The sequence below is a fragment of the Squalius cephalus genome (assembly GCF_949319135.1).
Source record: "Squalius cephalus genome assembly, chromosome: 16".
Taxonomy (NCBI): Eukaryota; Metazoa; Chordata; class Actinopteri; order Cypriniformes; family Leuciscidae; genus Squalius; species Squalius cephalus.
In genome coordinates this window covers 5,258,490-5,273,134 of record NC_137137.1, presented here as the reverse complement: position 1 = coordinate 5,273,134, position 14,645 = coordinate 5,258,490, and the positions used below count along the sequence as shown (strand labels likewise).

The window sequence follows — 14,645 nt, the reverse complement described above, 5'->3', positions numbered from 1 at the left end:
AATAATGTACCAGCTGACAGGGTTCCCTGTGTAGTTTACAACATTAGTTGAGAAAGATTTTTTTTCCTTGAGAAAAATTAACATGTACTATATATCCATGTATATACCCAAATGAATCGCTAATTGAATCACAAGCTCATGAATCGAATCATGAAATTTGTGTCAACACCAATTCTCACTCCTAGCTGAACTCAAAAGTTGGCAGCCCTGATATCACACCCTTCCAAGCGGATAATTTTGAGATATCTTTTTTTCTTTTCAATATTTCTTTCCTCATCTCAGTGGCAGAGAGAGTCTTGCTTTTTGCCATTCATCTCATTTATATTCAGAAGAGAGGAAAATGTGACAGTAATTCGTGAAATCACTCTCAGCCATGCAGAGGTGGTGGCTGAAATAAGAAAAGCAGGATACAGGGAGCGGGAACGCACCGGATCTCTGTCTGACTGTCATGACGTGAGAAAAGATAATGCTCCTTCCTGAGAACAGCTTACCGCACTGCTCTTTTCTCACTTTTAAAATAGTCACTTTTAACTTTTCTTCTAAAGAATAAAAGAAGAAAATGAACCGAAATGCAGAGTGATCAGATGAAGGAACACAGCTAGCTGGTTTAATGATCCAGCATGCAAACACCTCTGAAAGGTCTAATAATGTTAGTGAGGAGTTAACGGTGCGAAATCAAACACATCTGTGGGGCGACACAGAGCATCAAGACCAAATCCACTGACTGGGTGAACACAAAAAGAAATGTTTTCTTCATGCACTGAGCATTTAAACATAGACTCTATGTGTTTACATGTTTATAAAACGTGCTTAAGTCCAAAATGAAAGCATATTTTGTGCGTAGCTTGCATTCTCTTTGCCCAGATCAGTGGATCTGACCCTGGACATGGAGATGTGCCTCTCTCCCAGTGGTTCATGCCCGTGTATCTACAGAGGCAGGGGTGGGTTAGGGTTACAGCAGGCAGATTATAACAGTCATGTGTCTTTTTCACCAGGACAAACTACATCCTCTCTGTATTTCAGCAGGCACAACTCTGAACGTACCTGTTTTTCCCTTGGGGCCGTGCTAACTGCCGTCAGAACAGAAGAGCAAAGAGGGAAGGGACAGAAAACCACAATGATAATAATTATAATAATTTGAAATAAAAAGAAAACAGAGAAAGAAAAGATAGGACACCAGTTAGAAACCAAACAGACGACAGAGAATAAATGAGAAATGATTGGCATATTCACCACAGAAGGAGAGGAGAAATGACGACCAGCATGCAGATCAATTTCATTGGCACATTTCTAAGTCGATTCAAAGTTAAAAAACACAACCAAGTGACTTTCTTACTTGCTTTTTTACCTTTGTAACTTTACTTTGTAAAAATTATTTGGAAAATAACCCCTAATCTAAGACCTGGACTCAATTGTTGAGAAGGAAAGAACTGTGAGCTTGAGCTAAAATTCGCAGGAAGGCAAATCTGTGCAAAAAGGATTGGATAGGGCTGCAAAAACAAATAAATAAAATCAGTAATGAAACTAAAAACAAACTTCATTATCTACAAGTCGGGTTTTGTTTTAATTTTGAAAAATTGAAGTACAAATGATCATTAGGTCGAGATCATCACATTGTGTTGTTATAGTTTATGCCAGGGATACTCAAATTAGATATCGCTCAAGGGACACTTTTAGAAAATGCTGGATCACCAGGGGTCAGTGAATAAATAACCTGGCAATTTCCATTTGGTATAGACAGAAGTATAAACCACAGAGCTGTGTGTTACACCAGCCTTGTATTTTTAATCAAAACAGTAATAAATGCTGGTCTTTGAAAGGCATTTCCAGCACAATATCCAATGTCAAAGAATTAAAAACTGTAAATCTTATTTATGCATGAATACATTAAAGTTGTGATGAAATGAAAAGAAGCACTGTGTATTGTGTTGTACATGATAGTGAAACGGATTATTGAAAAGGAAAAAAGAATGGGGACTTGGTGTGTAGGTTTGTGGCCATTGTACTCCAAAATGTATGCAAATTTCAATAAAAGCTTGCATTTGATTGTAAGAAATTGGCAGGTTTTGTGCAGACTAAATGTTTGAAGAAGTCTGCCATACGTCACCAAAGAGAAGTCTGTCATTTTCACAAGAAGATCGAGTTATGGCATTTTTATTAAAAATTACAAAGTTAAAAATATTTAGAAAAATTTAAATAAAAAATATCAAACATATGCATGGATGAATTGTTCACAATATGATCAGTAACATGAATTAAAAATTTGATTGTGAATTTTATGCTGACTTAATAAAATTCCTAAATTAACTTTGGAGCTGTTTACTTAACTTGTGAATACTTCACATGTAAAATTCACATTTAAAGTTCTGAAAGATTTCATCGGATTCAGCAGTTTAGAAATACAATAAGATGAAGAAAAATTCAATCTGGTCACACTAAACTAAAAATGAAGAATTCATTGAATTTCAAAACTGATTAGGCTACAAAATAACTGCGTTTTGAATGCATGTTTTACACCACATCTGCACTGCAAGCAACAAGAAGGAAGACCGTGATCACTGCATTACAATGATCTGTGGTCATACTGGAAGTCAGTAGTGTAGTGAAGCAAAGCTAAAAGAGCGTTTACAGTGTAGACATTTTGATTATAGTGGCCCATAGGTTGAACTTTGAGTATCCCTGGTTTGCAGCATTGTACGCTGTTCGTCACATTATTTGAATATTATAGGGTTGTCAAACGTAACAGTATTACCGGTACCCGTCGGTACTAGGGCTGCACGATATTGGAAAAAAAATTACATTGTGATATTTTTTTCCCAACGATATATATTGCGATATTGCGTGCCATCAATCAAGGCAAAGTCAATAATTAGCCTACCATTCCATGATATTAATAATTTCACTAAGCAAGCTTCATAAAAAGTGACAAAAAGGCCACTTAATATTTTATTACAAAATTAGAACATATTTCTGTCAGAATGCGAAAAAAAAAATTCTGTCAAAAAATCTTATTCTCTCTCTGTGTCTCTATGTTTTCGGTGCTGATGCAGTGACGCGTTTATGTAAACGGCACTTAAAATCTGTCACAAAGAACCAGCAAAAGTAATGATTATGAATATGTAAAATATTACAATGAGACATTTTAATTGTTTATTAATAAACAAGTGTTTTCTGTAAAGATGAAGTTGACGATCTTCATCTTCGCAGTAGTGATCGCGTGGGAGAGAAATGCACTTTTCATACGGATTACAAAGTTTTATTTTCTTTTGAATGGTTCTGTTTAAAAGTAGAGATTTCTGTAGATAATAGATATATTTATATATTTTTTTTTAGGTGTGTGATGCGAGTAAGCTACCTTATACGCTGAGTTTCGGTTCATGGATTCAGGCGCTGGCGCCTCCGTGTCGTGATTATGTCTGCTATATTTAGGCTACTTTTTATTTATTAAATCCAGGAAATTGGATAATGAAACACCGATTCAAATTAATATACAATTAATACAAAACGAAATTCGCTTTAAAGAAAGGCTTTGTGCTTTCTGTTTGAGGTCTCTGTGAAAATTTTAAAGCAGTCTTTTAGTGCCGCTTTCATAACGGTCATTTCCGTAATGAAACGGTCATTTCCGTTTATTTCCGTAATGGAGAACTGTCACGTAACATTGTTTTTTCCTCATAAATGCGAACACGAAAAATAAAATACTTTTTAAAAAAGACAACCATCCACAACTTTATAACACTCCAGCAAAGTACCTCTTTTTGGTCAACATCCTCCTTTTTGTAGACGAAATAGTCCCAAATAGCTGATTTTGACTTTCTTTTTGGTACAAAATCTTTTTTTTTTTTTTTTTGCGGTGGATCCTCTTCGTCGCCCATTTTTAGCTATAGGATGCCAGTGAATGTTGGCTGTGAGCGGTGAGCTGCGGCACAGCGAACCAATCACTGTGCAAGCACGCGGAACGTGCAAGTCACCCCAGCAAAAAGCCATACAACAAACTTGTGTTTACTGTGTGCTACCGTTCTCTTAATACACCATGGGCGCTACTACCCTTCACATCGCATGTTCCGGCGATGTGACTATCGCTCATTCGCACATTGCGATGTCGATGTTAAAATATCGTTCAGCCCTAGTCGGTACTAAAAAAAAAGTAAAAAAAACGGAATATATTTGGTACCTGCTGATAGACGCTGCTTTCAAACGCTCGTTTCATGCTTGTTTGAGTGCTCTCTGAGCACCAAAGGTTTATAGTGTGTTTTTACAAGGTTGAGCATTGTAGCCAATAGGGCTGCACAATATATCTAAATTATCGAAATATCGCAAATGTATATATCGCGATATGCATATCGCAACAGCTTGCAATTACTGGGGTCATACACAAAAGACAAATAGAAAATCACTCACTGCTCTTGGCTGAATAACTTTTGTAGTTTTTATAAGAATCAGTATATATTTAATTCATTCAGTGAAAACTAAGCAGAGTTTTATTTTTACATTTGATTATTCAGTTTCTGTTGTTAAATAATCCTAATGTAAGCCTACCTGAAACCCTGTGGTTTACACTGATGTTAAAATAACACTTCTTATCCTACAGTAAAACACTGCTGTTCACTTTCAGAAGTTGTAGGGATGTTTTATTGTCACAAAAAGAAACACGTATGTAGGTTATATCATTTTAAATATATTTTTAAGATAATTTAAGTTTATTTTACACACTTTAAACATTATCGTATCGCATATCGAATATCGCATTATATAATGAGTTATCGCATATCGCATTTTTCTTCAATGTCGTGCAGCCTTAGTAGCCAATCCCTGTAAAGCACGTGAACACAATGACCTATCAGAGGTGCTAGTCAGAAAGTTAGTCAGAATCTGCTTAACACTGCTGAGGTACAAGGTTTTCATTATAACCTTTTATTATAAGCAACAAAGTGTAAACAACGTGTAAATAAGAGCTTCATTGTATTACAGCTTTAGTGGTTAAAAAGGGAGGCTCTTCTCTTGCTTTTGGGTTTAATACCCATTCAAAATTTGAACACAATTTTAGTTTTTCATGCCTCTAAGTACACTGTAACATTTCTGGATTGACAACCGTATTTAAATCTGCGATTGAATCGGAAACTGTGATGACTGACAGTGATAACGAGACCAAAAGGGACAAAATTATTTCACTCAAAATCTACAACCTCAACAGTTTGCTCTGATACCGAAAACTGGTATCGAGAACAGCAAAATATTACTGGTATTGGTACCGACTACTGAAATGTTGGTACCATGACAACCCTAGAATATAATGTAAAATGTTTCTTTATATATATTCTCAGTTATATAGTAAATGCATTTATTATGTAAGCATTAAATAAGTCTGAAGGGAGTGTTACACAAATCTCACGTGATACTAAGGTGAGTCTCAGGTGAGCCTGATGTGAGTTACACTTGAAAACAAAGAACTGTACCAGAAGAGCCGGAGGGGGGCGGAGCTCCAGCCTTCTGCCATATCGTGGCCTCTGCCGCCAACCGTCTCACGTACACCTCATTCACGTCCAGCAAGATGTTCTCAGGCTTTATGTCTGTATGGATGATCTTGCATTTTGTGTGTAAGTAATCCAAGCCCTCGAGAACCTGGAGGAGAGGCAAATAAGACGTGTCTGAATTAGGGATGTCAATTTACATAAATTCCCATAATCAATAGTTGTTTAAATTAACGATCAATTATTGACCTTACCCAATTAAATCTTACTTAACAACCATTTAACCAACACAAAATAGGTGTAAGCTTAATAAGCTTGGCTTTACAGTGAATATAGGGAATATGACCTACACTTAACATGTGCTTTTAAATTAGCTGGCATATTAAAAGTGCTCTATTTTGATAGCGTGAAAAAATAACTGCTTCACATGAAAACTATACCAAGTATTTGTATGAAAAATAGCCGCCAACGCATGTGTATAACAGTATAACATTAGTAAAACATATTAGATTCATTGCATATCTTTATTTAGAGCTGGTGGTCTCGAATGAGTCCAGTGATAACAAAGTTGACACGCTGCTTGATTAAACGTACAGTATGTAATTTTTTTCGCCGCTAGGGGTCGCTAACCTCTTACAATAACAAAGGCGTAGTTTGATGATGCAACATTTGCTAAGAATTATGGATCTTGTCGTCAACGTCAAGCCGACCGATCTAATAATTTTTATGGATGACTGAATACATCGATGCTTTTATCATGACTGTGATATGAAGCAGTTCGGGATTGCTAAGAGACAGCTATCAGCTCCACACGCGACGCGAGTCCCGCGGATATAAAAGGAATATGGACATTTCATTCTACCAAACTACACGCAAGTGCAGAATTACAACTCACAGGTCAGTTTATTAGACAAATTAAACTTGTGAGGTAACGCAGCGCTGTTTCACTTGGTCTAACATTACACTAGCACACTAAACTGCATTTGAATGTGTAGAAATGTATGTGTTAGTTTGTCTGTATGAGGCTAGCAGTAAGCTAGATCAACATTAGAATAACATAGATCATATTCTAACATTTTATCATTGTTGAACTATATAACATTGATTAGTTTAATGTAAATGTGCTCACCTGTTTAATAAAGTACATGTAGGAGCGGTCGAAGTCTCGGACATGGAGCTCTCGTTTATATACTGTCTATGGGAGCTCTCGGCATCTCGAAAACACCGCGCTGATATTGATTCTCGTTTTAGTTCTCATTTTTTATCCAAAGTCTGCTTGCCATGGTCCATAATTTTTGAACGAAACAACAACAGCGTGCAAATAGACATTGCGAACTACACTGTCCACGTCTGTCGCCTTGGTAACTATCAGAGGGCTCTGGTTCATAGCTCTGGTTACCATGGCAGTACGAGCGGAAACCAGGGACAACGCGGATATGACGCCATTGACTGCGACAAAACGGAAATAAAGAAACGTGCCGTGTCTTCGAATTAAATTAAAATTTCTCCTGGTTTGAAAGTTGTTGGAAACAGTCGGGATAATGTAAGTACACAACTAAAAAAAATATATAACATAGATATAGTGATTTTTGCTATTTTTAAAGCAAAAAAGATACATATTGTGCCTTTAAAGCTTTAGGACTTCCGAGATTCGTGTCACAATCATGACGCAGTGTTTTCCAACGTCATTTGAAAGTTCAACCAATGGAAACTGGATCTCGGGTGTGGTGGGTGGGTATAGTGGGTAGGGAAGATGTGTAGAAACCAATCGGACACTGTTTTACAGCTGGAGCGCGCATGGATTGGTGAGATTGCTCAGATTGACAGGTCTTGATTTACCATGTGCCACAGAGTACTTTTGTACTTTTATTGTGGCGTTTACACAAGTAGTAGCTCTTATGTTCTGTAAAATCACTTGCTTTGAGGTTTTTTTGACCCTTGGTTAATATTGTTTTGACATAAATGGCTAGCCTACCTAATCTATTGCATTGCTTGAAGGCATTAATACATTTAGAATACATAAAGATGGCGTGCTCCCTTCTTTTTTCCTTATTTATCAGCTGCAAGTGTTTTGACAATGAGAAGCATGCACCTCAAAACGCTTAATTGACCATCGATATATCGGTTAAATTATTATCGAAAAATTAATCAACCATCAATTAATCGTTAGCATCCCTAATCTGAACCCTTCCCAGGGGTTTGATGGAGCTGCAATGTGTATACAGTATGCTGGTAAAAACAAGCCTGAGAAACTGTTGTTTCTTTTTGACATTATTATGAACGGAAAACCGACCCACCTGTCGAAGAATGCTCTTCACACAGATCAGAGGCAGACCCATGTAGTTCGATTTGATGATCCATTTCAGCAGCTGGTGACCGAGCACCTCTAGTACCATACACACATCTGAGAGGACAAGGAGTCAAGGAAAGAGTCTGTGATTATTAAACCACAAGAAACCTGCTATTTAAATAGATAAATCTATGCATCCCAGAGTGATTGAGTGGCACAGTTTTGTCTGCTACAGATACTCAAGTGAGCTTTTTTGATAAAAAGCTATCGTCAAATACAACACAGAAACTAGCAAAACAAATGTTCGGTTTAACTTTTATGGTTTAAAATTATGACTATATTATTATTATTATTATTGATATTTATAACAACAAAATAATGGGGGGAAAAACTATGTAAATCTGTTTTCTGTTGTGTAGGAATTGTTATATTTTCATTTGATTACATTTTAAAAGGGTTAAATTATTAAGGTTTTATTAATTAAATTGATTAGACATGTTTTATGATGATTAAAATTTAATTAACCCATTAAAACAGAATCTTAAAAGAAGAAGAAATTTAAATTGAAAGAATATAAAATAGTATAGGCTTGAAAGTCAAGAGGGAGTGGATTATTATATTATGAGAAAAGATCATAAAAACAAACATTGAGTCAGTATTGATTTCATGCTGACTTTAAATGACAGAGAAGGCTTCAGAAATGACTTCTACAACTAACGGAGGAGCATCAGCATGTTGATCACGTGACAGGCAGTAAAGGATACGAACACCATTGACACCAGAGATTTTGAAGTCATCGATGAGCTGTACTACCCTCTCTCGTTTGGTGTCTGTGGGGTCGCTGTCTCGCACCTGAGGAAAAACTCTGTCAGAATATATATTCATCTTTGTTTTTAAATTCAATTAAAATGGTTAATGCATTCAGTTCTCAGACTTACACATTTCAGTAGTTTAATCTCATCGAGTGCAGTCTCAGTGTAGTGCTGGGCACTTTTAACCACTTTCAGTGCCACAAACCGTTTCCGTCTACAGACAAATGTCACATATTGTTGAATTCACACAGTCAAACAGCATGTGCGGCTGGCTATCCATACATGACTATCTGGCTGCCTATCCATAATCTGACATCGGCTTACATCTCAATATTTAGAGATTGCGCACCTAGTTCCAGCAGTTTAATCTCAGGGATTAGGATTCGTGTAGATCCCAGCATGTAAAATACTCACTGTAGATCCCAGCACAACCATACAGTGGAGAAATGACCCCATCCCAGTTTCCTGACCACGTGATATCTGCCATTAAATAAGTCTCCAATCTTCACTGGATAATATCCTCCTGAAAAAAAATTGTTACATAGCATTCATTCAACCAGTCATTATCATTCATTACTGCTGTAATAATAACGCGTATAGCATCTATTTTACAACAGCTTTGAATGTAATTCATTCAATCAGAAATCAGAGATGGAAACATTTGTTTTGTAATATGTGACTCTGGATCACAAAACCAGTCACATGTCGCACAGGTATATTTGTGGCAATAGCCAACAATACATTGTATGGGTCAAAATGATCGATTTTTCTTTTATGCCAAAAATCATTAAGATATTAAGTAAAGATCATGTTCCAAAGAATATATTTTGTAAATTTCCTACCGTAAATATATAAAACATTTATTTTTGTGAGTGAATGCAGCAACACCACGAACATAAATGGACACCTTTAAAGGCGATTTTCTCAATGTTTCTGTGTTTTTGCACCCTCAGATTCCAGATTTGAAAATAGTTGTATCTCGGACAAATATTGTCATATCCTAACAAACCATACATGAATGGAAAGCTTATTTATTCAGCATTCAGTTGTTGGATACATCTCAATTGCAAAAAATTGACCCATGTGACTGGTTTTGTGGTCCAGGGTCACATATTAGTTGTTACTGTTATAAGACTTTTGTTTCATAAAGTGAAGCTATTTTGCACCAGGGATATTATTGATAACTAAAACTTAGGGGTGTTAGGGTAAGGGTGTAACATGACGATATTTCTCGTTGAGGTGAAAGCGCTCTCGCGATATCAGCATGAAGTGGCAAAATCTTTTACAGTGCTTATTCTGTCTCATACTCAGAAAGTAGTACTGAAGTGACATTCGTTACAAGATACTAGGGCTGCCACAATTTCTCGATTAAATTTGAGTTCTCGATTTAAAAAAAATCCTCGATTGCAATTGCAATTTACTCATTTCATTTAACCAGCAAAATATCAGAAGTGGCGCATTCCACGGACGAGAATCAATGGACCGCTAGACTGGGTAAACCCGGCCCGGTCTGCCGGCGATTTGATTTCGCCCTGCAGCTCAGGCTGGAAACCTGTACATTCTTCATATCCTGCTACCGTTACAAATCTGCGGGGACCAATCACAAACTGGCTTATCCACCTGGCGCGCTATTGGCGGGTTTAATCCAATCCAATTCCTTTTAACCTCTCGACGATGCTCAATGACTTCTTTAGTAAAGCAAACAAATCGCTCGAGTGGGTGTAAATACCACTAACTTTCACGTTTTTTTTTTTGCACAACCTGCAAAAATCGCTCGATGCCATTGCTGCTTCAGCAAACCACTGATCAATGCTACAAACCAACACGTTTGTTGACACGTTTCCTGCCTGGAGTTTTCGCTGCAAAGTACGTCACCCGGATCGTTGGTCTGATTGGTTGAAGGACTATCCAATTGCGTACAGTCATTTGAACTATGCCGGTTGATCACGCCTCTTGTGCAGTAGAAAATACAGAGCAGACTCCCCAGACTAATGTTCAATCTTAAAAGACTGAGCTTGCTCTGGTGATAGCCAGACTAAATGGACCGCATTATTAGACCATTTTCTGAGGCAGCAGCCGATGCACGATTTGTTAAAACCATTTCATAGTGTTATTATGAAATCACAAAGGCTACGATTCAATTACATATATATATATATATATATATATATGCACTGCATGTTTCTGAGTGATTTGTTGTCTTTTGTGATTTCAAATTAAAAGTTTAAACCCTAGCTCTGAGTTTGTATGTTTTGATGTCCACATGTTCTTGTTCAAGAAATTAAGTTGACACTAGCATTTCTATCGTAAAGAAGTGCCAAATGTTAAAGATAAAGTGGATATTTGAATTTACTGTTGTAAAGTGTAACAACAACAATCACTAGACAGTTGGCGCCAGTGGCGTAACTTTGGTTTAAAAAGTGGGTGGGACAGGAGTGGGGGTGGGTGGGGTTGCTAATAGAATCAGATATATGTACAATATATGTATACAATAACAATTTTCAGAGAAAAATAACATTACGATGTGCATAAAATCAATTTCAATATTACATTTTGGGTTAAATTTGTTGTTTAATAATGAGATATACTAACATATATTGTTAGCACTGAGAATTTTCACGTGAAAAAATGCATAGACCCGCAAATTTTGCTTGTGTACTTTAATGGTCTATTGGTAGCCCAGAAGTTCTGGGTTCTAATCCGCACTTGTATAGTTTTTTTTTTTTCATCAAAACCGAGTATGTTCATCAGTGAGGCGTCGACATCAACATCTTCAGATAATTAATTAACCTAGCTAATTTGATAAGTTGTTGTTGGAGAAAACAACATTTTCACTGTGCTGGTTGATGCTAACGTAGCATTTTTACTAGCGTGAGTTAATGCGGTCTTCACACGCTATCGCAATTATCGTAAACACTAGTTTCCTAGTTAACAAATTCATAAACAAAACCATTACATGAACACCCTCTCAAGTCAAACTTTGAATGCGATGAGCTCATAATTACGACTTCAGAAGTGGGAAGTAGGAAATTTCCGATAGCGTGTGAAGACAGCCTAACACTTGAGCCATTGGCTGCATTGAAATTCCGTACCGTGCCATTTATGTTAAACAAAAAGTAACATTAACATTGTGAGATTTTTGTCTAATGTGTTATATTTCTAAATAAATGAAAAAAATATTGAAATTGAGAGGTTTGGACTTATTTTTTTCACTGAAATAAATGTTTTTGTTATTACACCGAGAGTGAAGTACCGAAAAAAGGTACCGTTGGGTACCGGTACCAAATTCCAGGTTAAAATGTGAACGGTACCCAACCCTAGTTAATTGTAATAAATCTGAAATAAAATAAAAATAAATATTAGATGAAAAACGAAAATATGAAATGTTGCCTTAGCAGCTAATTGAAATCAATTATTAACTGGATATAAATCAAATAAAAATAAAATTAAACCTAAAGAGTAATCTAAAAAAAAAAAATAATAGAAAAGACAAAAGCACATAACAAAACTAAAATTAAAACTAAATCAAAATTTTAATGAAAACTATAATAGTATATAAATAATACTAAAATAACACTTTTTTGCACTGACACCACATGTATTTTTTGTTAGGAATATCATTTTTTGGTTTGCGTCAATGTCCCAAATAAAAAAAAGTGCTTTTCATTTGAAAAGTACTCAATTCACTGGATTATTAAAAACAGGCATTATCATAGGGATTAATATTTTAATATTTTTTTCTTTTTCCCCAGTGTGAGTGATGAGATATTTCTGAGACTTATATCATGTTGTTAGATTTTGGTGATATCGCCCATCTCTTCAGGCTGAACAACTTTATATATAGGATCAATAAGTATCTTTAAAACTGGTTATACAGAAAATATCAATTAAAAACTGATTTCTGATGATAATCCTACCTTTACAGTAATCTGACGGATTCTCCTGCTCCTCGTCATCTGAGCCGAGTAATTCTGCTGGGGGCGGGGAAAAGTCTGGAGGGGGAGGGCTCAGAGCTTGTGGTGGGGTCAGCTGATTGGACGGGTCCTGTGGAGTGGGAGGAGTCGTGGAGAGAACTGAAGGTAGGCCCAGTGAAGGTGTAATGAGAGAGGAAGGTGTGTCTGGAGACGAGAGGGCGCTGGGTGAGGAAACCACTGTGATGGGAATGGAGTGAGGGAGAGGGTCTGGAGGCTGGAGGTCTGGGGGGCTCTGGGAAAGGTTTAACGGAGGCGTCGGGGGCGACTCTGGAGGGGTGGCGGATCTGTGGATGGTGAGGATGTGGCACAGTTCATCGGAGGAGGGGATCTGGGGTCTGAAGAGCAATAAAAAAAGAGAAGAAGAGGTGTTTAAACACAACATCGGTTGGTTGGCATCCTGTGTGAAAGTACATTCTTCTACATTACGTAACTTCTTTGTCGTCAATGCCAAACACAGCCATGTTTAAAGGCGCAGAATGTTACTATTTATAATCAAGCATCACTGGTGACTACTTCATAAATAATACATCACCAGCTACTACTTTTCATAAGCAATCTCTAGCGGTGACTTTCATATCTAGGGCTTATGATCTCACTCGAAACACATATTCTTCGACCATCTGTGTGCTTCAACAGATCAATGCACCATCTCAATATAAAGCCACACTGTGTCTCAGTCTATCTAGCTTTTATTAAATAGCCAACAAGTACTTCTAAAGGGGTTAGCAACAGTGGTCAAACCAATTTTTTCCAAAGATGATATCTAAAGAGCAATGTGGCCATTATAATGGCAGACATGAACATTATACACAATGACATTATATCAATAGAATAGTATAACAACAGAACATCATTGTTTGATATTAATGATATTTCATTAAAACATTAAAAGCATGCCATTTTCTGTCTGTGTTACTGGCATTTAAACAGTAATGAAATCTGATGGTGTAAATACGATACTAAGAGCACGTGATATTTATGTAGGAGAAGCACATACACATCTGTTCTACATATCTTCTCGCTATTCCAGCCTACTTTTCCGAAAATCTGTATTGCAGCACTGCCATGGACCCTTTTTACCGACTAGGATTGTGTTTGGCTGAAAGAAGAAAGTCATATTACACTTAGCATGGCTTGAGAGTGAGTCTATTTGGGGTGAACTAGTTTGTAATTTGACTTATTTGACCGTTTTAGTTTTTACTGAAGTACTAAATTAACAAATGTGTGCAAATGATATCTGTACATGATCTGTGGTTCTTATACATGATGTGTATTGTTCAGATTTTTTTTTTTTTTCAGGGATGTGTTAAAATAGGTTCCACGTGCATGGACTGGGAAGGGAGGGCCATGAGTCAATATGCTTATCTGGAGAAGTGACTCCCATGGCCACCCTCCTATATATTTTTAGCAGCATCTCACAGAGCAGAAACCCAGATCTGGATTCTGCCCAGTTAGACACACACTCACCCCAGCTCCAAACTAGAGATCTCCACTGCTGCTGCTTTGCGGTGCTTCTTGTTTTTCTTCTTCTGCTTTTTGCCGTGGCTGTTCTGGGGAAGGCTGTTATCACTGCTCAATACTGCCATGCATCAGAGAGAATATCATATAACAGAATACATATTAGACACGCTGTTATAGGCACCCCCACCCCCCAATTCACTATGTATGAGTAACAAATGGAGGGCAATCCAGCAACATGCATGATCAGATCGAGGATAATACATCGTCAACTGGCTATATGACTTTACTAATCCCATGCATTTATCCATAATCCACCGAATAATTCATACGAAAAGAAGAATCTGTGAAAATCCAAATATTAGATCCTCTAAACGTGCTCGCGCTTAGCCTTAACGCTAACACGGTCTCTAGTCATCAAAACACGCGTCGTTTTAACCCTCCGACAAGCAGACACTGTTGAATTTATACTCAAAACACATTATACATCCACAGACATTAATATGATTACGGCTGTATGGCTGTTTTTTAATGAAAACACTCTCACCGTTCATCGATATCATCGGGACAGCTGTCACCTCACATTCGCACATTCGCTTCAGCTGGCTCTGCGCATGCGCACTGGGGCACAGCGCTGTATTGA

General features: G+C 37.0%; 1 protein-coding gene across 1 annotated transcript in view; it reads right to left on the bottom strand.

Moving 5' to 3' along the window:
- srpk3 (SRSF protein kinase 3) overlaps positions 1–14,645 on the bottom strand; it is a 28,773-nt gene extending 14,128 nt beyond the window's left edge. The window contains exons 1-9 of the mRNA XM_079897179.1: positions 14,550–14,645; positions 14,012–14,123; positions 12,488–12,879; positions 8,985–9,093; positions 8,697–8,784; positions 8,523–8,610; positions 7,766–7,872; positions 5,454–5,619; positions 1,045–1,070 (exon numbers count right to left, since the gene is read on the bottom strand). Of these exons, the coding sequence (XP_079753305.1) occupies positions 1,045–1,070; positions 5,454–5,619; positions 7,766–7,872; positions 8,523–8,610; positions 8,697–8,784; positions 8,985–9,093; positions 12,488–12,879; positions 14,012–14,123; positions 14,550–14,595 (1,134 nt within the window). The 5' untranslated portion in view covers positions 14,596–14,645. The remainder of the gene's footprint in view (positions 1–1,044; positions 1,071–5,453; positions 5,620–7,765; positions 7,873–8,522; positions 8,611–8,696; positions 8,785–8,984; positions 9,094–12,487; positions 12,880–14,011; positions 14,124–14,549) is intronic.